Source organism: Rhinolophus ferrumequinum, chromosome 20 (assembly GCF_004115265.2).
Source record: "Rhinolophus ferrumequinum isolate MPI-CBG mRhiFer1 chromosome 20, mRhiFer1_v1.p, whole genome shotgun sequence".
Taxonomy (NCBI): Eukaryota; Metazoa; Chordata; class Mammalia; order Chiroptera; family Rhinolophidae; genus Rhinolophus; species Rhinolophus ferrumequinum.
Genome location: NC_046303.1, coordinates 12,340,836 through 12,368,496, shown reverse-complemented (window position 1 = coordinate 12,368,496; position 27,661 = coordinate 12,340,836). Strand labels below are relative to the sequence as shown.

The following is a 27,661-nucleotide window of genomic DNA, read 5'->3' as shown; positions in this document are numbered from 1 at the left end:
CCCATGGAGATCACTGCCGCAGCAGCTCAAGCTACAGTGGGAGTAAATCAATTGGATTCAGTGCTACTTGCAGAGTTAGGACGACGGTTATTTTCGCAAATCTACTTACGAAGCATTTTAGCAGGCTATAGGACTCTTCTCCTAACCATGGCACATGACTTTGACTGCAAAGTGAGAAAGCACGTAGCGTTTGGAATTCAGCAGATCTAGGTTGGAACTGAGCACTGTGACCTTGAACAGATCATTTCATAGACTCAGTTTTCTCGTCTATAAAATGAGGGCAAGCTCACCTGGCGCTCACAAGGTTTTATGAGAGTTACTGTAACGCTCTCAGGCACAGAGAGTAGGCAGTCACTAAACCTTCATTGTAATCCCCTGTCCCCCCCCCCCATTTCTCCCTAATTTTATGACCCCTCTGAGCCGCCCTTTGCTTCACACTCACATGAAGGCCACCATCCCTCCCTCAAAACCAGTTCCTCGAGGCTGAATCAGCTTCAATTATGAGACGTAATGGGCCACCCAACAGCAGGGAGGATGTGAGCAGGGGGAACGGAGACTGGCTTTGTACCACTCAGGAGAATAGTCCAGGGCAAGACAGGGCAACAGGACCAACTCCCATCATCAAGCTGGGGTCGGCAAAGGATTTGATCCAGGTTGGGGCCTGGAGACACCAGGCAGCATGATCAATCAGAACCTAGGAGCAGGGTCAGGAAAGAAAGAGTCCATCCGAGGTCCCCAGGGAGAGAGGTGTGAGCAGGGCAAGAGGTAAGTGTCCACTGAGACTCGTAGGTAACTGCATAGAGATCAAGGTGAGACTGACCTTGGGAAGGTGTAAGGCAGGGCAAACAGGAAGGCAGAGAACTACGGAGAGAAACCTTACAGCAGACAGGACATTGGGTTTATCCACAAATGCTATATGCGATTCTAATCACATCCCTCTTCTTCCCTTACAGGTAGGTACAGACACTTCAGGCTTGAGAAAGGCAGATCCCAAAGGTCGGAGTGCACTGTTGGCTGATATCCAGCAAGGAACTCGCCTACGAAAAGTCACGCAGATCAATGACCGCAGTGCCCCACAAATCGAGAGTAAGTGCACACCTGGGCCAGGACGGAGCACCTGAACCAAGGGTGGGACATGTGAGGCTCAGCCAGACACCCCTGGCTTGCTCAGGGCAGGGGCCACATTTGTTACCCAGGACACACATCGGGCCATCTCACTCCTGCTCAGTGTACAGGCCACGTGGGTGAGAGAATCAGAGCTTCCCTTCGAGGTCTGCAGGTGGTTCATAGTACATCTTCCATCCCTCTTCAAGCTCTAAAGAAACAAAAACAACTCATGATGAGATAACTTATTTTGTTGTTGTGATAAAACACACATAATATAAAATTCACCATTTTAACCATTTCAAGCGTCCAGTTCAGTGGCATTTAAACATTCATCATGTGCGTGCAACCATCACCTCTGTCCAGTTCCATCACCCCAAAAAGAAACCATACCCATTAGAAGTCACTCCCTATCTTTCCACCCCCCAGTCCCTGGCAACCATTAAATCTACTTTCTGTCTCTATGGATTTGCCCATTTTGGACACTTCATATAAATGGAACCATGCAATATGTGGCCTTTTGTGACTGGCTCTTTTCCCTCCACATCATGTTTTTAAGGTTCATTCTTGTAGGAGGTACCAAGACTTCGCTCCTTTTTATTGTTGAATAATATATCATTTTGTGGCTACACCACCTCGTGTTTGTCTATTGTGATGTAACATTTAAACATCCTAGTCCTGTGTCAACATAGTCCTCAAACTCAAGGAGAGGACAACTAAAGTCTCACCGTTACAAAATGCAAAGTTGTTGTTTTTCCACAAGGAAAAGGATTTCTTCAGCATACTCTCACAGAAACATACGACTGGAGCTTTCTGTGTCTTCTAGAATATCATAGGGTAAAGAGAGTCCTGTGCTTGGGTCAGATGACCCATGTTGACTTCTGATTCTGCTCCAGGCAAATCAGGGAACGTCTCTGAGACTCAGTTTGCTCTTCTGCACAATAGGGGAGATCATAACAATACCTGCTCTTTCTTCAATTGAAATAATATGTGCAGAACTAATCACTATAAGTTATTATTATATCTTCATATATTTTTCAATGGTGAGCATAATGGTAATTCTCAAAAATGGTCCTAAAAATATAATTGTATTTAGTATCTGTAATTATATATGATAGTACACAAAGCTAGGCAAATTATTTTAAGAAATATTTTCAACAATTACAATAAACATTAGTTTCTGGTTAGACCCAGTATCTAATTGGTTAAATTAACCAATAAGTCCATTTTATTGAAACACTCACTTCCTAATCATTCCAATGAGGAATATATACTATTAATATTCAGAATAATCTGGCCCCATTCATCCACCAGTGGGCACTCTGCCTTAATTTCTCTGTGCACGTTAGCTTCAGACTGTGAAGATTTCCTGCCAGGAATTCTTGTCTTAGCTGAATGTCTTCCATTTTATGTAGTTGGTGACCCCACACATCTGGAAGGCTGGAATTAGTGGCCCCTCTCCTCCAGGGCTCATGAGCTTTCTGTTCCATAGAAGAAAAGGTGCAGGGAAATATGCGGGGCTCAGGGAGACGGGAAAGAAAAATGCTGAAGCACAAATCATTGCAGATCTTCACTTCCTGATTGCCGTTTGGGCCTGGCTCTGTGGACAAGAAGTTAAAATGACTGACTGAATTTAATCTGTGGTTTTCTCTGGCTAGTCTTCCCACAACAGTCAAGTTGAAAATAGAACCAGCTCTACACCTACCGTGTTTCCCTAAAAATAAGATCGGGTCTTATATTAATGTTTGCTCCAAGAGACGCCTTAGGGCTTATGTTCAGGGGATGGCATCCTGAAAAATCATGCTAGGGCTTATTTTCCGATTAGTCTTATTTTGGGGGAAACACGGTACAATGTTTGGGTTTTCTAATTTGAAAGATGCTGTCAGCCCTTTGTTGGCATCTACGATATGGCAGTGTATAGGTCCCTGTGTTTTGGTCACTTTTCAGGGTGCTTAGCCCCAGATGGTCGGTTCTTTGGTAGGCACAGAGAGGGCAGCAGACAGGCCCAGGCACATGAGTCTGCAGGATATCAAGGCATCAGGTGTTTGGGAAAGATGCTAACGAGAAGGGTAGCATTACAGGTGGGAGAAAGCAAGGCTTCCATGGGCAGTGGTAGACCTGACCCGGGATGCAAATTGGCTGCTCAGTTCTGCTCACAAATCCTCATCCACTTGCCTCTTCTCTCTCTGAAGGTTCCAAAGGAGCCAACAAAGACGGGGGAGGTTCTGCAAACTCTCGAGGCGGAAGCACACCCCCAGCCCTGGGAGATCTGTTTGCTGGTGGCTTTCCTGTGTTGCGACCAGCAGGCCAGAGGGATGCAGCAGGTAAGGAAGAGTTCAGACTGGCTGCCTTGTGATCTTTATCTCCTTAACTTGTAGAACCAACTGAGAAATGCTCACCTGCCAGTAAGTGACGTGTTTTTAGTGAACAGCCATGTAGCAGGAGGTCACGTATTTGGTAGTCTAAGCACTGGAAGTTTCCCAAAGCACAGAATTGTTCTTGAGGGACCTTTTAAATCATAATCCTGTTTAAGTCATCCCATGGTAATAATTGAAGAATGATTTGCCATAGTGTGTAGTATTTGGTATTGGTGACTGTGGCCCAGATTGCAAAGTGCAGACAGAAGGTATAGATCACATTAGAAGATCTTAGTGGCATCACTGTGGCCTCACTGGCACTGCCTGAGTCATAGCGATTGTCAGTCAGTGTGTCCCGTAGGTATCGCTATGTAACAAAATACCGCCAAACGTAGGGCCTTTTAACAGCCATTTATTTAGCTTACAATTTTATGCGTTGGCAATTTAGGGTGGTCTTCACTGGGCTTCCTCTAGTATTTACAGGTTGGGTAGGTGGCTTTGCTAATCTTATACTTCTTGTATCTTTGGTGGCTCTGCTGGGATAACTGGCTGGACGGATCCGTGTGGTTTCTCAATATCAGACTGTTCAGGGTTTGTTTGCATAGTGGTGACAGGGTTCCAACAGAGAGGACAATAGAGTATAAAGTCTCTTGAAGCTTAGTCTTGGAATTGGCACTCTACTACTTCCTACTACATTCTCTTTTCCAAAGCAAGTCACAAGGCCAACAGAGACAAGGGCGGGGAAAGAGACTTCACCTCTTGGTGAGAGGAGCTGCAGAATCACATTTCAAAGATTATAGAATCAGGAATGAATGGATAATCAAGGCAAATTTGCAACCTGTCTACCATAGTCATTTGTGTTTCAGTAGGCTTCAGATGTTTTGAAAGCATCGCATTAAAATTGAGCAAATATGTATTTATTGTGTGCAAAAAAAAAAAAAGAGAGAGAGAGAGAGATGTTTTTCCCATTACTGTGCTCTTTAGCCAGCAGCCGAATAATTACGAATCTCATTATTCTAGGGAATATCAAGCTCAAAACATTCCTGGCATAGAATCTTCTGCCATGTGACCTTGGTAACTTTCTCAATGGGCTCTGTGGCTGTTAGACATTATGAGATACCTTTGCTGGCATCACCTACTGATAAAGTCCAGCAAAGATAAGGGCTCTAGGATGCGTTGAGGTCCAACTGGGACCTTCTCAGAGGCATTTCATTTCCTCGTTTTTGCTGCGAGTTTGTCGGACAAGAAAGTGCTGAGATCATCTTGCATGAAGAGAGCTGGCATTCTTCAAGACCCTCTACTTTTTCCAACTTCCTGAGTTACCTCTCAAACAAACATCCTTTGGAATATGAAACTTTTCCTAGTTTCTCTTCACAGAAATAAAGATAGGAGACATAACCCCCAGGCAGGTGATAACAGGGACCAGCCAAAGGGAACCAGCAGTATTCCCACTTTTCTCCAACAGGACGTAAGTGTCAGATGTTTGAGCCACTATGTTTGTGAAGACAAGAATTGATCTCTTGAGAGGAGATCGCAAACCATAACGAAGTGACTAATGATGCCTGTTACAGGGTGGAAACTCAAGGACAGAACCAGCAGGTAGCTGCATGGCCTGGGTGCCGTCTCAGAGTGAGATAGCCATGGCGCGCCTGTGTCAGAACTCTCCCATCGACCCTCTTGTCATTCAGAGAACAGTACTTTGGCCTTTGCTATCTCTCTGAACTTTGTGCCTACTGCTCTTGCTGGCTCATGCCCTGCACTCCAGCTTCACTGCCTTCCTTGTTGTTCTGACACAAACCAGGCACGTTGCTGCCACAGGGCCTTTGCACTGACTGCTCCCTTGGCCTGAAACACTCTTCCTCAGGTGTCCACATAGCTCACTATCCCCTTCCCTGTATGTGTCTACTCAAGTGGCAACTGATCAATTTATCAGTGAGGCTTTACTCATCACCCATAGAAATACCCACCCTCTCCCATGATTTATTTGTCTTGTATTCCTTATCACCATCAGACATATTACATATTTACTGGTTTATTTTCTGTCTTCTCCCTCTAAATGTAAATTCCATGAAGGTAGGAATTGTGTTTTGTTCACTGCCTTACAAATGCCTGGCTCACAGCAGATGCTCAGCAAATATTTGTTGAATGGAATATGTGAGTGGGTAATATGGTGGCTTAGAGCCATTCAGCCCAGAAAACACACTGCCTTGTGCTCACAGGACTTTTAGGGGCTCATGAAAATGTTTGAATTTCCTTTTAAATTTGAAAAACAAAAACAAACCAAAAAACACATGAAGTTTTAGGGTCAAAGATTTTATTTGTCTTTATACCAATGCAGTCATAAAATGTAATTTTAAATATTTTTCTTTTCCACAAAGGCAAAAGTGCCCAGGGTCTTCAAACATCAAATTTGTGGCTGTGAGGGAGTGATCACTAAAATAAGATGCAGTGAGTAAACATCACCAGCTTGTCCAGAATGTATATTGAGACTCCCATGCAATCCAAGGTCTTCTGGAAACACATATAGATTAAAAGAAGACTTATTTCGTGTTTCGATAACCCCCTGGCCCTAAAAGCTGATTCCTTTCTTATCAGCAAAGACTCATTGATGCCTTTCCCCACCCGCTTCACGGTCTCCTTGTGTATTTCTGTTTGGATTTCTAGGGCTAGCATTTATGTTGTGAAGGAAAGCCTCTTCCCTTCCTTCGTTGTCACTCATGGTCGGAGCTCTCTCTGCTGGCCCCGAGCTGTCAGGCCTGCCTGGCTTCCTCGCCTCCACTCCTGCCATCCGCTCCTCTCTATCCTGTGGTCTCACTTTAAGTACAAGCCGCCAGCTCTCTGCTTGACCCCAGTGTGGGCATAAGCATAAGCAGAAAGAGCATTTTTGTTACCCTTGTTTCTGCTGTTCGTTGTCATGATAAAAATGGGTTTGCCTGTTTCTCATTTGGTTGGCTGCTTCATAAACAGAGGCTTCTGTACTTTACACTGACTCACTTTAAAGGTTTCTGAATCTTGGATACATGGTGTCCTCAATCACGGAAAAAGTTGGGGTTGGTTATTCAGGGGCTCATTCTGTGCCTCATATTTGTTATCCCCTTGAAGTTCATCCAACAACGGGGCATAGAGGGAGGCCTTGCCTTGTTTAGGAAGCTGTCTGCGTTCTCCATCTTCATCTCTGTTTACTATGGAAACAGGTTTGAGAAGTTGGAGGCAGGCATCCCCGAGCCTGGCATCTGCCCCAGACCTCACATAAAATGTCCAACGTTGGACGTGTAGGTCCTGTTCCTGGAAAGGTCGAGTGGGGGCCTTCTGCTCCTGGTCATGGTCAGCCAAGCTGATCTGGCAATGCCTACGTTAGACCCCCAGGGGGATCAAGTCAGCCAGGGGGTCCGTCAGTGCAAAGGCATTCTTTCTTCCAGAACCACCTCAAAGAACATCCTCAGCAAAGGCCTAACGACACGACTGCCCTGCCTTCAGAAGAGCCATTCCATAGCTGAGACCTATAATGAGCAGTGACTGTCACATCATAGCCCTAGGAGGGACTTCCATTGGGAAAGTCAGATACTGCAGTCCTGCCTGCTTCTGCCCCAGAGTCACCTCCACCACACCTTGTTTTGACTGCCGTGGCTTTTGGCCTCAAGTACCCTGGGTATGATTTAGCACGTGGTTGGGAAAACACGCTGGAGACTCATTGACTGAAAAACTCAGAACCACCAGGAGATGCTGGGGTCAAAATCTGATGTGAAAGATGTGTTTTCTGTTCTGCAGCACCCAGGAAGTGTGAGAAGCAGCCATGTTTTCAAGTGTTTTCCGCATGTTTCCATGGGGATTATAAAATATAAGGGTGCTGAAATAGGGAAAAATGTATTCCCTAGAATTTCTTTTAGGGAGAGCACTGTATTTATTAGGAAATATTTATTAGAAATGTTTTGAATGCCTCCTAAGTGGAGAGTGATACCGTAAGGAAATGTGTGAGCAGTGGTTACAGAACTTCTATGCAGGAAACAGGGAGAGAAACATTTTTCTCCTTAGAGAGACAGAGAGGGGAAAGGGTAAGAACTAGCAGGATGGCAGAAGGGTACTCCAGGGGTGTCAAGGCCACTGCCAGGGAGTAGCCTCCACACCAGTCTTTCATGAAGTCCACCAGGCACACATGCCTCCCTGGAGCAATTGGGTGTTGTTGTTGAATTCAAGAGGCATTGGATTTCCAGTTGGGGTCGATGGCATGGAGGAGTTACAGGCTGAGGGAGCCAAGAGACCGGAAGACGGCGAGTCCCTTAGAAACGGGCACACGTCTTTGGGAAAGGGAGCTTTGAACTTCCAGAGACCGAGGGACTGGGAGGTTCAAAGTCATTGGACCTGGATCCCCACGGCTAGGTGTGTTCAGCTGACTTTGGAGTTACCTTATACATTCAGGGAATCATGAAGCTTCTGCTCTCAATGCAGAAACAAAGTCCTTGTTCACGGGACAAGTGAGGAACACCTCCCGAGCTAGGAGATTCTGGTTGACACCTGTGGACCCAAACCACAGTGTTTCCCCGAAAATAAGACCTAGCCGGACCATCCGCTCTAATGCGTCTTTTGAAGCAAAAATTAATATAAGACCCGGTCTTATTTTACTATAAGACTGGATCTTGATATGATATGATATGATATGATATGATATGATATGATATGATATGATATGATACTGGGTCTTGTATTAATTTTTGCTCCAAAAGACGCATTAGAGCGATGGTCCGGCTTGGTCTGATTTTCGAGGGAACAGGGTAGGACACAAAGGTCCCTGCACCTAGTGGATGACTGAATGAGTGTGAGGGTGGCCCTGAGGTGAGGGAGAGCAGAGGAGGTGGGAGCAGTCCTGTGCCCCGGCTGGGAGACCGGGAGGCGCGTGGCCGGTGAGGGTGGAGGTGGAATGCACTAGGAGGGCCGGTGGGCCTGAGCCAGGCTTGTCTCAAAGGAGGTCAGCTGGGTAATGCTGACAAGGACCGTGGGGCTGGTGCAGCCCGCCCTCTTGCTGCTGCATCTGAGGCCTCCGTCCACATTCAGGGACAGAGCACCCACCATGCAATTAACTCACCCACATCACGCTTGAGAACCCTGGTCATTGCCGTCCACACACTTGAGGTTTCTCTGACCTGTGGTCTCTGAGCTAACTCAGAACTTGTCTCACTCACTTCCAGGTGGCAAGACAGGGCAGGCCCCTGGCTCCCGAGCGCCTTCTCCGCGGCTTCCCATCAAAACTATCAGCGGGCCGCTGAACCCTCCAGCCTCTCCCAGGCTGGGCAACGCCTCCGAGGCGCATGGCGCTGCCAGGACAGTCCCTCCTCGCCCCAGCGTGCCCGCCCCACCTCCTCCCACCCTGCCCCCACCTCCCCCGCCCTTACCCCCACCCCTGCCCCCTTCCTCCCCCATCAAAGCTCCGCTGGTGTCCCCACTTGGCTCCCAGAGCAAAGGGAATGCCCCGGGAATTGCACCCCCCATGCCCTCCACACCTCCCCCTCCGCCACCTCCGCCAACCCCACCCCCACTTCCCCCGACCACCATTCTCAGTGACAAGGCAGCGAAGCCTCAGCTGGCCCCCTTGCACCTACCGCCCATCCCACCCCCACTCCCTCTCCTCCCGCCTTGTGGGTACCCCGGGCTCAGTGCGGATGTTGCCAGCCCCACCCAAGATGCTCGGGAGCCTTTTGCCCCGCCGCCCCCACCACCACCACCTCCACTGCCCATCTACGCCTCATGTACCCCGAGGTCCTCAGTGCCTGCGTCCCCTTCGCTAGGCACTAACAACAGCAGTGAGGCGCCACCCCCGTTGCCCCCTAAGTCCCCCAGCTTCCAGGTCCAGCCACCGAAGCCCAGCGGGCAGACCTTGCCAGCACCGCCCGCCCCTCCGGGGTCTCAGATCTTCCTGCAGAAGAAGAGGCCAGGTCGAGGCCCAGGTAAGCGCCGCGGTTCTGGTCCAGGGTGGCCGGATCACAGGGTCACTTGACTGTTACCAGTTCCGTACCAATTATGGAAGTGCTAGGGCCAAGCCAGAGACCTGCTTCTATGAGCCACTTGGAAATACCTTGGGATGTCTTAACTCTTACGATTTTGGTTTAGAACATACTATTCAGTGCAGTGAGCACAATAAAAACCTGTTGCATGTTGGAGGTATTTGTGTTAGAGGCAGGAAACCAAGAGTGAGGGAGGCTGAAAGACTTGTCCAAGATCTTGCAGACCACAAGCCATTACTAGCTGTGTGACCCTGGGCAATCACTTAGCCTCTCTGTGCTTCCTTCTCCTCATCTGTCAAATGGGCATAGCAATAGATTCCCCCTCACTCAGTTGTTGGAACAGGGCTTGGGAAACGTGAGATCTAGGGGAGGGTGATTTATTCTTACCGTCATTGTTCAGACTCCAAATCTGCTCCCTGGGGTGGACGGGGCTGTGGGTGCAGTTTGTTTCAGAATCAGCTTTCCTGTTCAGGTTTTGGCTGGGTCAGTACAATCTGGCTCTCAGCCAGAATCTTCACTGGCCCTCAGTAGATTGGATTATCATGCGGCCTTATTTTGAGCAGATACTCCAGCTGACCCAAGAAAACTGAGGGTGTGTATTTTCAACCAGATAGTAAAAATAATTCCTTCACCTAACCAGCAGTGATGCTTTTGGATTGAGTATATAAGCACCAGGAGTACGATTTCTGTGTAGTGCAGCAGCTCCATTCACTTTTGGAGTCCTTCTGAATGGAAAGCACATCCACACATCCGCACACACCTAAGGATACACCTGCACACACACACGCTCATCCACGAACGCAAACACGCTCATAAACACCCGTGTCCATACACACACATCCCAACACGCATCCGCACTGAAACACACATTCCTTGGTCTTTCAGAAAATCATTTGATGCTGAGAGTTTCTTCAAGGTATTTCTTTGTGTTAATATAAGCTCATTGTGGAGCAAATAGAAAGAAATTGAAATCACTCATAATAACACCACCCACAAATAAATACTGTCATATTTGGAAGTGTTGTCTTTCTTTTTTCCCCTGAATATATCTATATAGTTACATGGTTAATACTATTTTGTATATGCTACTTTCTATTCTGTTTTTGTTTAATATTACACTAAACACAATTTTGTCAAATCTTTAAAATTTATTTATAAGCATATTAATATGATAATCAGTGTATACCATATTTCTAATGTTTAGATATTGAAGTTGATTCCATTTCTCGTTATTAACAATAATGTTGCAGAACTTTTATAGCAATTGTAGTCTACATTTTGGATACGTATTTTTTTAAGGTAGGTTCCTAAAAGGGAATTCCTGGTACAAAGGACAAGAATATTGTTAAGACTCTTAGTTACAAAAGACAAGGTTTTAATCATTCTCTTCTTAGCTGACTAGTCACCATGAGGGCCAGTGTTCAGTACTAGTAAGCCCCTTTTGACACTTGTGATTGTTAAATGATCATTGTGTGGTTAACAAAAACCACAATGCTTTAGATTCACAGAGATCTGAGTTCAAATCCTAGTTTCCCCACCTACTGTGTAACCTCATGCCAGTTTTTTTTAATGTTCTTGACTCTTGCCCTTTTGTTATTCAACAAATGGAAATAAAAATAATAGCACCTTTCACATAGGATTAGTATGCATAGTACATAGGCAGATGTGCCTGAAGTTCTCTGCATGTAGCTCGGCCTCAGAAACGTGCTTTCCTTTCCTTCTCTCTTACTAGATGGAGGGGCAGCTTTTCATCTAAAAAAAGAGTCAGCAGCCCCTCAGCCCTATTAGTCTGCTTGTGGGAGCCCGCAAATCCTCATAGAGCCTGGTACCGAGGAAGGGAAAACCAGAAAGAGGAAGAAGGATGAGATTATTTCCTTAAACGACTTAAAGAAAGCAGAGCATGGAGCATTGTTTGTCCACCCACGGGCATGGACCTGTATGCACACACCCTCCCAGGCATGGACCTGTATGCACACACCCTCCCAGGCATGGACCTGTATGCACACACCCTCCCAGGCATGGACCTGTATGAACACACCCTCCCAGGCATGGACCTGTATGCACACACCCTTCCACGGGCATAGACCTGTATGCACACAACCTCTCACAGGCATGGACCTGTATGCACACACCTTCCCACCTGCCTGCATGACCCCTGCACCTGGCTTTGCTCAGATTCCAGCTGTGGCTCCATCAGACAGTGCAAGGCCCATGCCATGAGCTAGGGAGGGAGCCTCAGCTTGGACCTGGGCACAGAGGGAGGTGCAGTGTGGCTCATACTCATATTGAAAGGTGGAGACTTCACGATGTCTTTCACGGAGGGTGTCCCCAGCAGGGCTGGACTTTTAGGACTCCCTCAGTGGTTCTTATCCTTAGAGAATGGTGCCAGTTCTTGGGTGCCAACCCTAGATCCTTGAACTCCAGGCTAGATTTCTGGGCCCTGATCACATGGGTCTGGTTTGGATTGAGGATGTGACCAAGAGGTGACAGACTTGGGGTACAGGTCAGGAATGTGGAGTTGGGTACACAGCTGGGATGTGGGGAGTTGGGGGGCAGGGGACCAGGGGCTAAGCAGATGGCTGGTAGGGGCACGAGACTGCCCTTCTGCACTGGGTCTGGAGCTGAAGGGAGGGGAGGAGCCCTGATGCTGGCAGGTGGGGGAGAACACCTGTGCCTGGTGGGGTGCCTTGGCCTGCTCCAGGGCGGAAACTCAAGGCCAGGAGCAGATGCTTGTCTGGCCTCCTTCCTTGTGTTTTTGGATGTGAAACTTAGTTTTCCATGAATAAAATGAAGGTCATTTCTGCTTCAGACCAACTGGGGCGTAGGGGGTGGGGAGAGAAAGAGGTTGTAATTGTGAACATCTTGGCATAGATACTGGTGGTGCAGTTGTCATCATTTCATGAAGCAGAATGAGTAGAATATCTACCTACATTGAGGTGCCAAGCCAGTGGTCGTTAATTGCCAAACGAGTCATACAAAAAAGTACTGGCAAAGGAGAGAGAGCCTCCCACAGGGGTCATCAGAGAAGGTTTGATGAAGTAGGTGGGATTCCAGCTGGGCTCTGGTGTGCGGGGTGGGTTGAGATTGACTGGAAGGGAAAACGAGAGTCTGTAATGTGGGGGAACCAGTGTGAGTAGAAACGGGGCAACAGCAAGCCCCTGGCAGCTTGTTCATCTAGCTCCCTCACCGACAGTGTTTCCCTCTCACAGGATTCTGCAATGGTTCCCCTTCTGTGGGCTCTACCACCTGATGACCAAAGTTGTCATTGTCATTCATGTTATTGCAGCAGCTAACATTTATTGAGCCCTTAGTCCACGCCACTTGACTTAAATCAACGCATTTGACCCTCTCAACAACCCTGGGAGGTGTATGTACTATTATGATTCCCATTTGACAGATGAGGCCACTGAGGCACAAAGAGATTGAGTTATTATCCCAGTGGGAGAACTTAGATTCAGTCCCAAGCAGGTTGCCCTTTTACTCACCATATCCTATTACACCCACAGAAGGGTGAAAGGTGAGGTATTGAGATCTTGGGTGTAATAGGATTTGGCCGTCCCCATTCCTGTATCTGAATACACTGTCATGTTCTCTGTAAGGGACCAGTGGGGGGAAGCTAAATCCACCCCCAGCACCTCCTGCAAGATCACCCACCACGGAGCTTTCAAGCAGGAGCCAGCAGGCCCCAGCCTGGACCCCGACACAGCAGCCCGGAAGTCAGCTGCGGAACGGAAGTCTGCATATTATCGGTGAGTGAGGCCACCATCTGCCAGGCTGGCTGCCAGTGAGGCAGTGGTTTCCCAGGTCCCTGAAGAAGTTTGCCGGCCCGTGGTGCTGTCATTTTAGGGTGCATGCTTTGCAGGAACAGGGGGCTCACTGTTATACAGAACAACCTACAGGTTGTGTTAAATATAGGGTTTCTCTTGAGGCTTTCTGGGGGGTTCCACTCTCCAACCTTTTGACTGAGCTTAGAAAAAGGGAAGAAAACTAATGTTTAAACTGTGTGTGTGTGTGTGTGTGTGTGTGTGTGTGTGTGTGTGTGTGTACCTCCATGGAGAAATCCATGTGTAAGGCTAAAAGAACAGAGTGATTTGGACAAGGTGAGTGGATGGACGAAGGCCCAGTAGGCAGACGGATAATTAGGGCAAAAATATGGAGAAGGAAGGAGAGTCACCTGGGGTCAGATGTGACCAAAACTCTTTAGGGGTTGAGCTACTGTGAGACATACAGCCTAGATCACAAAGCATGGACTCAACCCATGAAAGAGCCAGAAGCCCCCTCGCCTCTTGCCATCAAGAGCTCAGGGCAGAACCCATTTGCTTTGGGGAGCCCAGCTCCCCAACTGGACACAAACCGTGCTCCTTCCCACCAGCCAGGCAGAGGACTCCTGTTCTGCCCACCCCTCCCCACCAAAGATGTCCCCAGGAGCTCAGGAGCGGTTTTAGGCCCCAGGGACTTTGCTGGTCCCTTGGTGCTGCCAGGTCCCCACCTCTGACTCTGGACCCTGGGCACTTCTGCTCCCCATTGGTTGAAGTAAGTTGGGGTGGGTGATGGAGAGAGTCTGTTGATTTCACTTTTCTTAGTTCCCCGTGTCTCAGCTAAACAATAACAATTGAGACATGAATGGATGTCTTGGGGGGAATAGCCTTGCCATTAAAACCCGTGCACCAGGCAAACCTGTGTACTCCTGGAAATTATCAAAACTTGGGTCTTCACAGTAACCAAAGTAACTTTGCCATTTCCCGTGTGTGCAGATGACTTTGAGTCTAAATTCACATTCCATTCTGTGGAAGACTTTCCTCCTCCGGATGAATATAAACCATGCCAGAAGATTTACCCCAGCAAGAGCCCTAGAAGTAAGTGCCACCTTGATAAGACTCCTGATTTTCCCTGACCCTCCAGAATTTGATGCTTGGTGCGCATTGATTGGGTACAGGCTGTCTAAAGGATAGCATTATGATTTCACTGCAAGAATACAATGATGCTATTCTTACTTCTGGAAGTTTCAGAATATTTATTTGTCCCAATCACCAAGGTTTCATTTAGAGGTATTTACAGAATCCCAAAGTTAATTGTTTAGCATCAGATTTGGGTGCCTGAATGTACCCCGTGGGTACCTCAGTCCCCTCTCTGAGGCTTTTGACTAAGGAGCTAACCACGCCAAGCAAACTGGCATGCAGGGACTGTGCATTAATAGCTGAGGAAGAACCCGAAACCCCCAGTTCACAACTGTGACACCGTGAAACCGTGAATGTCCTTAGGCCAATGGCTCTCAACCTTGGCTACACATTAGAAAGACCTAAAGAACTTACTTCAACATCCCAAAGGCCAGGCTGCACCTAGACCAACTAAATCAGAACATACGGCCGGGGCCAGGGCGTCGGTACTTTTGAACGCTGCCAAGTGATTCCAAGGTCCAGCCACGGCTGAATGTCTCAACCCAGTGAGACTGCCTCCTGCTGATTTCATCACGTGGCCAGACAACAACAGAGGCCTTCACTCCACTGACCTGTTCAGCTCTAAGGGTGGAAGAGGCAGAGGTTTGTCAGCCTGGCCCTTGAGGCCAAAAGGCCAGCGAGGAAAGTGGGAACTCAGGAAGCAAAGGAAAGCAAAGTGGGGTGTTGACCACATAGTGATACTCCCTGTCAGTTAACATGAGCCTGTTCTTGTTTGGGGCTGAGCCCATCCAAGTGGGCAGAAGGGGACAGAGTCAACAATATGGAGTGAGAGTAGATATGTTTCCCAACCCCAATCCCAGACTTCTGTGAACCAGCAGGGAAAATCATCCGTGTCTGGGCTCAGCCTCAGACCAGGAACCGGGCTCTTTGAGCCTGTCCTTACAGAGGGACCTCGGTGATGTCCCTTCGCCAGGGTTCAGCTTCCTGCAAAGCAGACCCGCGAGTGCGACGTTGTTCCCTGCTCAGGTCACAGGTCCTCTTGGAGTCAACCTGGGGCAGATCTTTCTTTGCTGGCCTGTGGGATTGCACATTTAGAGAGAAGTGACCGTGTGTGCTTTTAAAATAATATGGAAAGACTACTTCTCTGAATTAAGAGAAAGGGAAAAACAAGAGAAGGGTAAAGAAGGACAGAGGGAAAGCGCGCCCACCTATGGTTTAAATAGACCATGATGCTTGGGAGGAGAGAGGTGCTGTGTGTCTCCTCAGTTCAAGTTCAGCAAATGGGCACGTACTTCCCACTATGCACCAGGCTCCATGCTCACTCCAGAGACAAGTGTAAGAAACAAGGTCCCTCCCATCAAGCACCTACCATGCGCACTCCAGGGACAGAAGTGAGAAATCAGCTAGGTCACAATGGAGTGTCTTAATCACTTAGGGCACCACAGTGGTGTGAAGGTGGCATGGAGGGTGGGGACCTGAAGTCATAGAGAGAGGTAACATTCTAAGCACGATGGTGCTTGGAGTATTGGGGAACTACCAGCAAGTCCCACGTGGTCTATAAGGGCACAAGGTGCCTGGGGGGAATAAGCCACACAAGCTGCCTGAGGTGTTAGGTTTGGTGGGGCAGAGTGTCGCTACATCACACCCCTTTCCCGTCATGTGAAATGTTCACCAGAGCGAGACAAAGGAAGATCCAAGCGTCACTGTTTTTATTGGAGGACACGGCTTAGGTGTGCAGTAACGGCAGACTCCCCAGTACTGTGCCCCGCAGTGAGGCTCAGCGCCTCACCCAGGTGGGGTGACTTACGAGGGAGGGGACCAGTTGGCCCTTCTCCTGCAGCCACGGCACCTACCTCACAGAGCATCCTGTGTGGCCCCGAGAGCAGAGAATAAATACCCTCCACAAACACACAGCTTCAAAGAGAGGACCCAGGGGGGCCAGAGTGTGCGTGGCTAGTCCCCTCTCCTCAATTCACCAGCAAAGAGGGTACAGGGAGGCCAGGAGTGTTACCCTCGGGAGGTACCTACATATGAGAAGAAGACAAGGAGATGTGTTCCCACCTAACATGAAGGACTTTTCGTCCCTTCTAAGGCTTGGGAACTAGAACCTATTAGCAGAGAAGAACTGTCAGTAAAATGCTAAACAACACCCCTAGTACTATAAGTGATAATGCTGTAAGTACTATAGTACTGTAAGTGAAACCGCTATAAGTACTGTAATACTGCAAGTGCAAGTGAAACCGCTGCAAGTACCGTAGTACTGTGATACCTACCGCTGCAAGTGCTGTAGTACTGTAAGTGCTACTGCTGCAAGTGCTGTAAGTCATACCACAGTGAACCACCTCAGATGTGCCTTGCACTGTCCTATGTGCTTTGCGTATCGTAAGTCCCAAGAAAGTTTACACGTAGGGAAAAGGAGGTCCAGACAGGCCAACCTTTAGACTCAGAAAATTCTAATCTAAACTTACTGCGATTTGAGCCCACGATGCCCAGTCTCGTCCCTGAGAGTAGAAGGAAAGCTATGCCCACACAGCTCAACAGGAGGGCGCAGCTGGCAATCTGTGCTGTGTTCCTCTCATCTCAAAGAAATGTTCAAATCGGTTCCCCTCACCAAAAAAGAATCTACTCAGGTAGACGCCATTAACAAAAAAAAGAAAAGAAAACCTATTAAATGAACGGGCATCCTACAAACCAGAAAGGGTATTTGCAATTTCAAAAATAAAATGTGATTTTAGATTGGTGTGGCACTGGCAGACATAAAATACTTCCATAGCCTCCTAGCACAATTAAATTACCATGTTCCAGCCATCCCCGTGAGCCATGCGGTAGAACCTTGTTAATTATATTCGTGTGAGTGATATGGGTCGTGCCTGTCTGATTACATTTCTCCTTACAGTTTTCTTCCTGCTCACCATTGACTCGGTTCCCCAAGATTAGAGGGCTTCATAGTCTGGGAGACAATGCTGGTTCTGTCAGATGAGTGTTTTCACGCTCTTCTGTGGCAGTTCGCGCCATCTGCCTCCTCCGGCTTGCTTGCTTTCTCTCCTTCTGACACACACACACACAGCACACAGATCCCCTCAGGCTTAGTTAGCTGTTTTGTTTTATTTAACTTTTAATTGTGGTTTAAAAATACATAACATGAACTTTGCCATCCTAACCATCTTTAAAGTGTGTGGTTCAGTAGTGTTAAGTACGTGGTTGTGCAAACACTCTCCAGAACTCCTCTCATTTTGCAAAACTGAAACTCTGTACCCGTTAAACAAGTCCATTCTCCACTCACCCCAGCCCCTGGCAACCACCATTCTACTTTCTGGTTCTATGAGCTTTCCTACTCTTGGAACCTCCTGTAAGTGGAATCATTACAATATTTGACTTTTTGAGACTGGCTAATTTCACTTACCATAATGTCCTCATGATTCATCCATGTCATAACAAGTGTCAGAATTTAATTTCCTTCCACTTTAAGGCTGAATAGCGTTCCACTGTATGTCTATACCACATTCTGTTTACCCATTTACCCCCCAGTGGACACGGGTTGCTTCTACCTTTTGACGGTTGTGAATAATGCTGCTATGAACATGGGTGTACAATTATCTCCTTGAGACCATGCTTTCAATTCTTTCTATATACTCAGAAGCAGAATTTCTGGATTCTATGGAAATTCTATTTTTAGTTTTTTGAGGAACCACCACACTGTTTTCCATTCTCCACTCCCATCATTTTACATTCCCCTCAACAGTGCACTAGGGTTCGTTTCTCCACATCCTCGCCAACACTTGCTTATTTTCTGGGTTTTTTGTTTGTTTGTTTTTATAGTAGCCATCTTGATGGGTATGAAATGGAATCTCACTGTGGTCTGACTCCTGTTTTAAAATAGAATTACTTTACACTTCTAGCAAAACTACCCACAATTATTTCCATTAGCAAAGAACATACTCCACTGGGTGCCGCAGGAACTGTCACAGTACTGAGTGGTTCATGTCATCAAATCAAAGGATTAGTTGCCCCAAGGCTGAGAGAATCAGTAGACACTGCCCTTTGTGGAGGGCAATTGTGCAGTAATGGCCTCTGCCCTGTACTTACCTTACTCACACCTGATACACTGTTGACCACACACCTTCCTAAGCTGTCTTCCAGCACCCCACTCTTACCACTGTTCCTGTCTTTCCAGGTGACTCTGGACCCACCAAGTTCCTATTCCTCTGAACCCACAGAGATGCTGTAATATCCTCTTTGACCCACTCTGGCCCCTGGGCCATGTCTCTGCTTCTCTTACAGCCAACACCATCTCCACTTCCTTTCCTCCTGTCTTCTCAGGCATTCTCCTGGCCGTACCATGGAAAGAGCCCTTAGCAAGGCCACCAGTGGACCTCCACATTGCCAGATCCAGTGGTCAGAAGCAGTAGCCACAATCCCTCACTCTCTCCTTCTCAAGCACTTCTTTGCTTACATTTTCTGACCACCCTCTCTTCACTCTCCCCTCCCACTGCATGCTCGCTGCTGCCCCATTTTTTGTTACACCAAAAACTTTCCAGTCATCTTTGACTTCTTTCTTTCTCTTCTGCTCTCACATCCTCCTTTGAAATGATTTCTCTCAACTCCTCTGCACTCACACCCAGACCTAAGCCACTGTCACCTGGATGCTTCAGGAACCTGCTCCACACCGAGGCCCGAGTGATTCTTCTAAAGTCCAAGTCCTGTCATGCTACCCTCCGCTCAGAGTCCTCCAGTGAATTCCCATCTCTCTCCAAGTCTGTTAGAAATGCCTATCATGGCTCACGAGACCTACATGAACTGCCTGCCACCACCACCATTCTCCCCTACCTCGTTTTGTTCCAACAACACGGACCACCTGCAATTTGTAGAATGTTCCAAGCACATTCCTGCTCTGGCTCTTTGCACCTACTGTTCCTTCTCTAGGACACATACCCTATGTATCCACAAGACTCCCTCTCTGCCGCCATTGGGTCTTTGATCAAATGGTACCTTATCAGAGAGGTCTTTTCTGACCACTCCATAGAAAATAGCAACCCTTCCTACCCCATCACTTTTGTTCTCTTCATGCTGCTTTATCATTTTCTTCAAATCATTTATCACTTCCTGACATCTTATATATGAACTGCTCCTGTCTGTTTCCCCCAGTACAGTATAAGGCCCCGGAGGGCGGGGACAGCATCCATTTTTATTCCCTGGTCTATCTCCAGCTCCCAGAATGGAGCCAGGCACACAGACACTCAGTAAATACTTGTTGAATTAATGAATAAAAATGTCCACACATATAAACATTGCCAAACCATTTACAGAATAACAAATTTGAAAACAGCACAAATCTCCAAGAAGGAGGTTAAATAAATTAAGGCAGAAACATGGGAGGAAATGCTTTGCATCTATTAAAATAGTGTCGTTGAATATTTAGTGACATGGGAAAATGTGAACTCTACCTAAGAAGTAAAAGCAAAACAAACAAAAAAACCCCAGTATACTAAAAGTACATAAAATAGAAGCTAAATTTAATTCTAAAAAGAAATTATCTACATGAAAAGGAAGAGGGAGAAGAAGTTGACTAAATAAACAGAAGAGGCTAGAAATACAGACTACAGTGTCAAAAGTGGTTACACTCAATAGTGGAATGCTCGGTGATTTTTATTTTCCTTATGCTTCACTGTTTTGTCCAAGTTTTCTAGAATAAATACATATTACTCTTAATAATCATTAAAATGAATTGTAAAATTCCAAATTATTGGGACAGAGAATATGATCAGCCCCCCCGCTGGTGGGAGCGCCTGTGGAGGGAGAAATGACCCCCCATGGTACGTAGGGTGACCCCTTTTCAGTTTTCTCCAAGCAGGATGTGGTTGAGGAAGGAATGATGGGTCCCTCAGACCGACCTCAATGGTGACATTGACAGTGGAAAGGAGAGGAAAAGCCAGATATTCAATTTCTGAGGTCTAGATCTGGCAGGTACTAGAATTATCATTTCAATGAAACCTGTCATTTCCTTCAATTAGCGACTATTCTAGGCCTCCAGTGTTAGAGCAGGAAAGGCCTTTTGAGGTCATCCAGCCCAACTCCTTCCTGTCCAGCTGACGAAACTGAGGCAGAAGTAGAGTGACCTGCCCCTGGTCACAGCTGATGGCAAAGCTGGGGCTCCAGTTGAGGTTCTTTGCTCCATGTCCGGTGTTCTCGACACCACACACTGGTACCTCTCCATCTTAGGCCATGTGGACTGTACCTTGGAGAGACCATGTTGGCCCAGAGCTGATTGTTAGATCTGCCTCTCCTAGGAGTCCACCTTTCTGCTAACCCAGCTGCCCAGTCCATGGGGATTGCACTCCAAGGCTTCTGGGGGTTCTGGAGGTTCTCAAAGAGACTTTAGCCAGCTTTAATGGCCAGCCAAGTTCGTAAATCCTTTCTGGGCATTCTCCTCTATTCCTGCAGTATTCATCCTTTTGTTGGTTGGCTACAAAATGGATTTTTTTTGTTTTGACATGAAAATATCTCTGTGCTTGGGAAAAGGTGCATGGCTGGCTTGGTTGACAAATGATAAAAAATAAAGTTCAAAGCCAGCTTGGCCTTTGGGCCTCCGCTGCTTCACCCCAGCACAGAGGTTTAGAGCCTCTCTGTAGGGAGCAGCTAACCGGGAGGGGCGAGCCATCGTTTACCAGGAGGCAGCAGCGTTTACTGGAGGTCACTCAGGCTGGTCTGAGTGCAGGAGATGTGTGGCGTTGGTTAGAGACGTAACAGCATTTCTTGCTACAACTGTGCTACCCAAAGTTTGAAAACCACCGTTTTAGTGAATCTGAGATACTCTAGTGTGAGTAAACAGCCCACACGAAGGACTGTTTCAGCAGAATGGCTCTGCTTTGTGAATTCTTAGAGATTCTAGTGGTATCTCATAAGGGAAAACCATCTAAGGAGGTACTCGTATATAATTTGTATAATAGTTAAACATAGTATTTTTCAGAGAATGAGTTGGATCCTCATGGAACAGAGCCTGATTTACGTCAACACATACTTACCTTTTGCTCCTTTGTTTTTAACCCGCCCCGAGCCGAGGGCTTGGCACACTGGGGTCCTGGAGAGGGTGGTTTGTGTTGAGCTAAGCAGCTGTCACGTGCTTGGAGATGACAGGCCTTCGTGACCTGTCCTCCTCCCAGCACATTGAACGCGATGCCTCTGTATCCATAGTCTGCGACACAGAAGCAGTGGTGGAAACACACTGTCCAGGGCCAGCAGCCTGAAGGTTCCAGGGTTACTGGCTCACGTTACCCTTGGTTCTTTTGCCATTGCTGTAAGTGCCGGTTTAGCCTGAGTTTCTCTGTGAAGCACACAGCCGGTCCCTGGGCCAACAGATGGTGAGATTGTTCCTGTTTCTTTCAGGCCGTACACCTGGTCCCTGGCTCCATGCCGAGGCGGCTGCACAGAGCTCCGATGACATCAAAGGCAGAAATGCTCAGGTGACACGTCCCTCAGGTGTCTGAATATAAAGCCAGGAATTCTCCTTAGGGAGCACAAAGATGTTAAGGGTGTGCTTTCTCCCCAACAGCTTTACATTTTTCCTCAGGGCAAGCCACTGGGTGTAGCTTTGTTTCCATCTATAATGAGACACTTAACAATTTCAAAATCTCTGGCATCACTACTACCTACACAAGCAAGTTGGGTGACCAGAGCCCCTTGGGAGCCATTCTGCAACAGGCATCTCATTCACTCCCCATTCATTCTTCCCACATCACGATGACTTGAGAAGCCCAGGAGAAAAACTCAATAACACGTATGAAACATAGTTCAGGGCTCTGTCTCATCGATGGAATCATGGTTTCTTACAGCACCATTGGTGGAGGGTGTCCCCATCAACATTATCATTTATTTTGGCCAAATGTAGTCACAATTCAAGTCCTGGTGGCTAGAAGAAAGCTGGGAGGGGAACCAGATAGGCGCTTGTGCAATAGATAAGACACTCTTTGAAGCAATGCCCTTCTTCTCACACGAGGCAACTCGGACAGTGTTTCCTACCCTGAGCCGAGATGACGTCTCTCATGACACGCGATACAGTCTCATCTTTAAAGGCCCTTTGTTATTCTTTGAAAACATGCATTCAGGCCCACCCTGGCCTCCTCCTGCTTCAGAAGTCTGTGTGACAAAGAGGGTGGCCTGCTGCTAAACTGGCCTTTCTGCAGCTGTACGGACCCTTAGGGAAAGTGACGTGAGAAGGAAAGGACGAAGTTCCTGGAAGCTGGGATCCTTCCTTGAAGGAGGATAAACACCAGCCCCTTTTTCTGCCATGGCTCATCCCAGAATTGCAATCACCACTCTCAGATAATCACAGGCTCAAAAATGGGCATATGATTGCAGTGAAGGCAGAAGTACATGTACATATGCAGAGGGGAAAAGGAGACTAAATCCGCTCTGAGAGATCATGGCTGGGTTTTATTTTCTACCTGGTGCGTTTCTGCAATTTTGGAATTTTCTACAATGAAGATATTACTCCTGTGATCAGAAAAATACAGTCATAATCAAAATAATCATCCCTACGTTATATGGCTCTCCATTTTTCAGATAACTTGCGTATGTTATCTCCTTTGAGCCTTTCATTAACCCTGTGACGTAAGCTGGAGAGAGAACCGTTAAAGCCATTTTTCAGATGAGAAAACCAAACTCCAAGGGCTAAGGAACATGTCTAAGGTCACAGGCCCAGACCTCGGACTCCTCATCCAGAGTTCCTTCCACTATACCTCACTGCTTTTCCTGGCACGTTAGAGTCACCCTCACCTGCAAACATGGCAAAGATGATCGCACACTGGACAGTGTCTGATCGCTGGCCTCGTGGCAGGCACACACCTAAATCACCTGTGCCCGGAAAAATCCCATCAGGGACGGAACTATAAAGTCTCTCTTGGTTCTTTATGTCTAGCTGGACGCCATCTTAATTCATTTTCACTTCAGTGCGACAAAAACAGTTACTGAGAGAAATCACTGGGTTCCAGACAGAGCTAACAGCGCCCCCGAGGGGGCTCTTTTATGGATCCAGGTGATCCAGGCATGGATGGGAGCTGTGGGCTGGAAATCTGAAGGCCTGAGGCCCTCTCTCTTTCCCCATTGCCTTGTCTTGGGCTCTCCAGCATGTTCTTTGCTTTTCCTGACCTCTCTCTAGTGATTCTGCTGGTTCTCAGTCCTCTAAATGGTTTTAAGATGGCCTGAGGTCCACCCATGCCATGACCTACACATCCCCATTTCATCCCCTTTTCTACCCACAACCCCCTGGGTCAAAATCATCTCCTTGCATACGATGGGACCGTCAGGCCCTGGCAGCCTTGCATGAATGAGGAAAAGCTTCGGTGCCCAGCCCTGGGTTGGTGATTTGTGTGCAATGAGTCCTCTAAACCCACCTGGCAACGTTGTCATGTCTCCACAGATATCTTTAAAGACACTCCGGTGAGAAGACAGATGAAGCCAACACCCTGTGAGCACCTGGGCATCCCCAGGAGAACGGTCTGAACCTCACCATACTCAAGTTGTAATTCATCTGACATACAGGCTCTGAATGGAGCATTTATTTATTGTAAATACGTGGTTTGCACAGGCTTTAAATCAGTATTGTAGTCAACGTTTATTTTTTAAAAAACCACACACACCATTTCTCCATTTTGTAAAATGCATCTTGGCATTCGTCGGTCAGTGCAGATAGAGCCCTGTCCCCACCCACTGTGTCCATTCCATGACTGTAAATATGCATGCAGGCTGGCCCTTCCTAGATTCGGAACCGTTTTTAGAAGATTCCGTGGTTTGCAAGTAGTCCCAAAGTCATAGTATCCACAATGGCTTCTTATCGGCATGATTTTATATGCTCAGCGTACAAACTGCAAAATCAAACCAAATAATGCCTTATAAATGACGCAACTCAGAGTAGTGTGTGTCCCTACACCCAGACAATGCCACACAACCTCCAGTGAACGAGATGCCATGTCTCGCTTCCGTTTTTGCAGTACAGGGAATTTTTTTTTCGCTGCCTAATGTAAATATAACACAAAATAAAGGCAGGAGTGGACTTGGCCCCTCCAATGCTGACTACAGGGCCCCTTTTGTAACTGAATGATCCTACGAGTAGCCAATGCTCTGTTTACAGTGCCCCTTACGCCCAAGTCCCCGAGACTTTCCTCCTGTTCCCTCCACGTTCCCAGGCCCATCCTGGCTGTCAGGGCGAGGTGGGTGAGCTTTAGGAGATTTCGGTATTTCCCCTGCAAGTTAGAAACCTGCATAACTCATGATTAGAGTAAATTACTCATCCTATCTCAGAGGTCTCCCTCAACCTCACCCCAAGTGCAGGATTTCCATGGAAAATATGACTTGAAAAAGTGTAGACCGAAACGTATTATGAAATAATCTTCCTCCGTCCCGACCCTTGGGAAACCTGGAACCAGCTATCAGGCAAAACCTCGCTAAATTCTGAGCTAAAGAGAGAACCTAACCTCCTGTTCCCCGTGGTGGTCACCTCTCTGTGGGGGGAGCATTGTGTAAATTAGGCCACCCCTGAATATGGACCATGTCAGGATGGGCTCTGACTGCTGCTCTCACACCCTTTGTCTTGAGCTACTTGCCACATGACCCCAAATGCTCCCTGTCCTTGGAGAGGAAGGCTGTGACAGAGGAAGGGGGCAAAATAGAAAGAAACAAAATGATCCCTGGTCTGTGCTCAAAATAGCTGCAGATTAAAGGAAATCAGGGAGGGAGAGGCGGGAAGAGCAGTGAAAAATAAGTTTCCTTTGGAACCATCCACTCATGCGCTCCCACCTCAAGGATATCGTGCCCAGACCAAGCCACCCCAAAAAAGTAGACAGAGAGGAGGGTTTGGGCAAACACGTGACCACATACACCTAGCTGTGGTCTGGAGTAAAGCCTAAGATGCTATCCTACATTATTATCATGCTTCCTCTGTCCAGATAGAAGCAAGTGAGCAAGGTCAAGTTCCCTTCTCTGGGGAATACATCATGCCAAATTGTAACAGCTAAATCAATGGAAAAGAAGTTTTTCCAGGTCATCAGCCCTGGGCATCGCTGATTTGTTTCATTGGTTCTGTGAAGGTTTCCGAAAGGTCAGAATTTCTGAATTATAATAGGATCCACTCCACCTCCCTCCCAGTTGTACAAAATGACTACAAAGGTTTTAATGATCGTGGTTAAGAAGGCTTTACACGAAGGCAGTCCCACCCTCAGCATGCACTGCCTGCCCCGATGAGCTGTGTATATGAGTGTGTTCTGTACCCCTGGGATAGAAATTAAAAATACAACCATTCAAGGACGGAGAGAAGGAATGAGCAGAAACCAAAAATCGCAATTAGCGAGAAATCTCAGGAATCTGGCATCGCATCTCTCCTGGAGACCTGTCACTGAATTCAGACACTATGAACATGTGCTGGTACACCGAGCCCCTCTGGCAGGACAAAGGTTTGTCCCTTGACTATACACTCACGTATACGAGCATCTGTGTCACAGCACCCCAACCGTCCTCGCATACTCTCGCTGACACTCACCTGTGCTCCCCCGGTGTTCTACGTGTATTTTATATTTATGGATGTTCCCTCAGCAGATTCATTTCTTTGTACCTAATAAACTTCAATAAGTGGAAATGCTTCTGGTCGTTTCCTTATGAAAACCCATCTCTGGTTACCAGTACTCATCTCGGCCAAGCAGTTTTAAGGATTAGAAGGGCTTCTAAGAATGACACAGCAAAAAGGACCTTTACACAGCACCCAACACTTGTTGTAACATCCTGTGTTAGAATCGGTGCGTTTCTCTTTTGAGCTGACGTTTCTGACAAAAAAACAAAGTCATAGTTTTGTCATAATATTTTTCTGGTGCTTGTGAGCTAACTAAGCTAATGGGTATTTGGAAAAACCAACCAAGGGAAAAACTTTCTCAAATGTATTTTTGAAAAAGTAGATAACACTCTGTTCCGTTTTATTACTATAACATGGGTAGAGAGCATTGCTTATAAATTCCTCTAATGTGTGTTAAAATGGAACAACTTTCAACCTAAAGTACCCATAGCACCCTTCCCCAAGTTAGCAAACCCCTCAAAAAAAATCTCCCACATGGAACAGTGTCATCCCAATTTCCGTTATAGTACTGTCAGGTGTGTACTCTTTGGAACCTGGTACAAGGGAGCTGAGGTGTACCTGCTAGGTAAGCTGGCTCAGGGGCAAACATGGACCTAAATCTCTGTTCTGCCTCTTACAAGTCTGGGGAAGTTACTTAATCAGTCGGTGCCTCAGTTTTCTCATCTGTAAAATGGAGACATAAATATGTGCCTGAGCACAGAGTGGTGAAGATTCAGTGACATAATGCCTGGACAAGCCTTTGACCCTGACCCGGGTGTTGGCACACCCCACACACTGGGGCACGACCGGTGTGCTCATTACATGCTCAGTCGCAAACAGAGCTCTTGCTGGCTGCACCACAGGCAGTCCATTTATAGACGTTTGCTGAGCTGCTCAGACCACACTCCAGTAGCTCTGCTGTTGGAGAAAAAGTGAGCAGTAATTAAAATTCATAGATTTTCCCAAAATAAATCTCATCTAGAAACTCATTTCAAAGTTAGCGGCTACACATTTTGCATCCAAATTAGTTAAGGACCTGACTTGTTTTATCAGCTCTCTTATTAGTGGAGGTACAGATAAGCTCTTTAAGGGAGCCCGTCTGGGTAGAACAGAAAAACAATAGCCCGAGATCATTGACAAAGTGGATGGTGAACTTAAAAGTCATTGATTGTGGAGGGTGGTCAAGTAGCCATAATCTTAGGCACTTATGGAATTAAGGGTGGGAGACATGGTGCCTTCAGGGATGAGGGGAGCAACCTAATGGGAAGGCTCTGGACTCCAGAAGCAACTTCCATGCCCTGGGAGGCTTTGGCTTCCTTCGTGACTCTGTTCTGCTGGGGGTCATTGTTTTCCAGAAATTCATATACTGAAGTGCTAACCCCAGTACCACAGAATGAAACCTTAATTGGAAATCGGGTCATTGCAGATGTAATTAGTTAAGATGAGGTCATATGAAGTAGGGTGAACCCCTAATCCAATATGACTGGTGTCCTTGTGTCACGCGGGGTGTCATGTGGTGTCTCAGCTCCCGCTCCCCGCATAAGAACGCAGGACATGGTGGGGTCAAAAAGGAACACCCACGGAGCCATAGGTAGGGGAGTCATACTTCTCTATTCTCTCTGGCGGCTGGGTTGGAGACACAGGAAGCAGGGGCCACACACTCCACAATCTGCCGTTCACTTCTCTGCCAACCGACCCCACTTGCTAACT

The 27,661-nt window shown here is 47.2% G+C and overlaps 1 protein-coding gene across 3 annotated transcripts in view; it reads left to right on the top strand.

Annotated features, from left to right (window-relative positions):
- The window catches only part of WIPF3 (WAS/WASL interacting protein family member 3), an 81,335-nt gene extending 55,326 nt beyond the window's left edge, over positions 1-26,009 (top strand). Inside the window, exons 3-9 of one of the 3 annotated variants that reach the window (XM_033088664.1) lie at positions 954-1,086; positions 3,297-3,428; positions 8,645-9,400; positions 13,057-13,206; positions 14,212-14,313; positions 21,739-21,815; positions 23,771-26,007. In XM_033088664.1, coding sequence (XP_032944555.1) covers positions 954-1,086; positions 3,297-3,428; positions 8,645-9,400; positions 13,057-13,206; positions 14,212-14,313; positions 21,739-21,815; positions 23,771-23,794 — 1,374 coding nt within the window. In that variant the 3' untranslated portion in view covers positions 23,795-26,007. Of the gene's footprint in view, positions 1-953; positions 1,087-3,296; positions 3,429-8,644; positions 9,401-13,056; positions 13,207-14,211; positions 14,314-21,738; positions 21,816-23,770 lie in introns of all 3 variants that reach the window. The other 2 variants (XM_033088667.1, XM_033088665.1) reach the window with 2 other exon arrangements.
- The last annotated feature ends 1,652 nt before the right edge of the window (positions 26,010-27,661 follow it).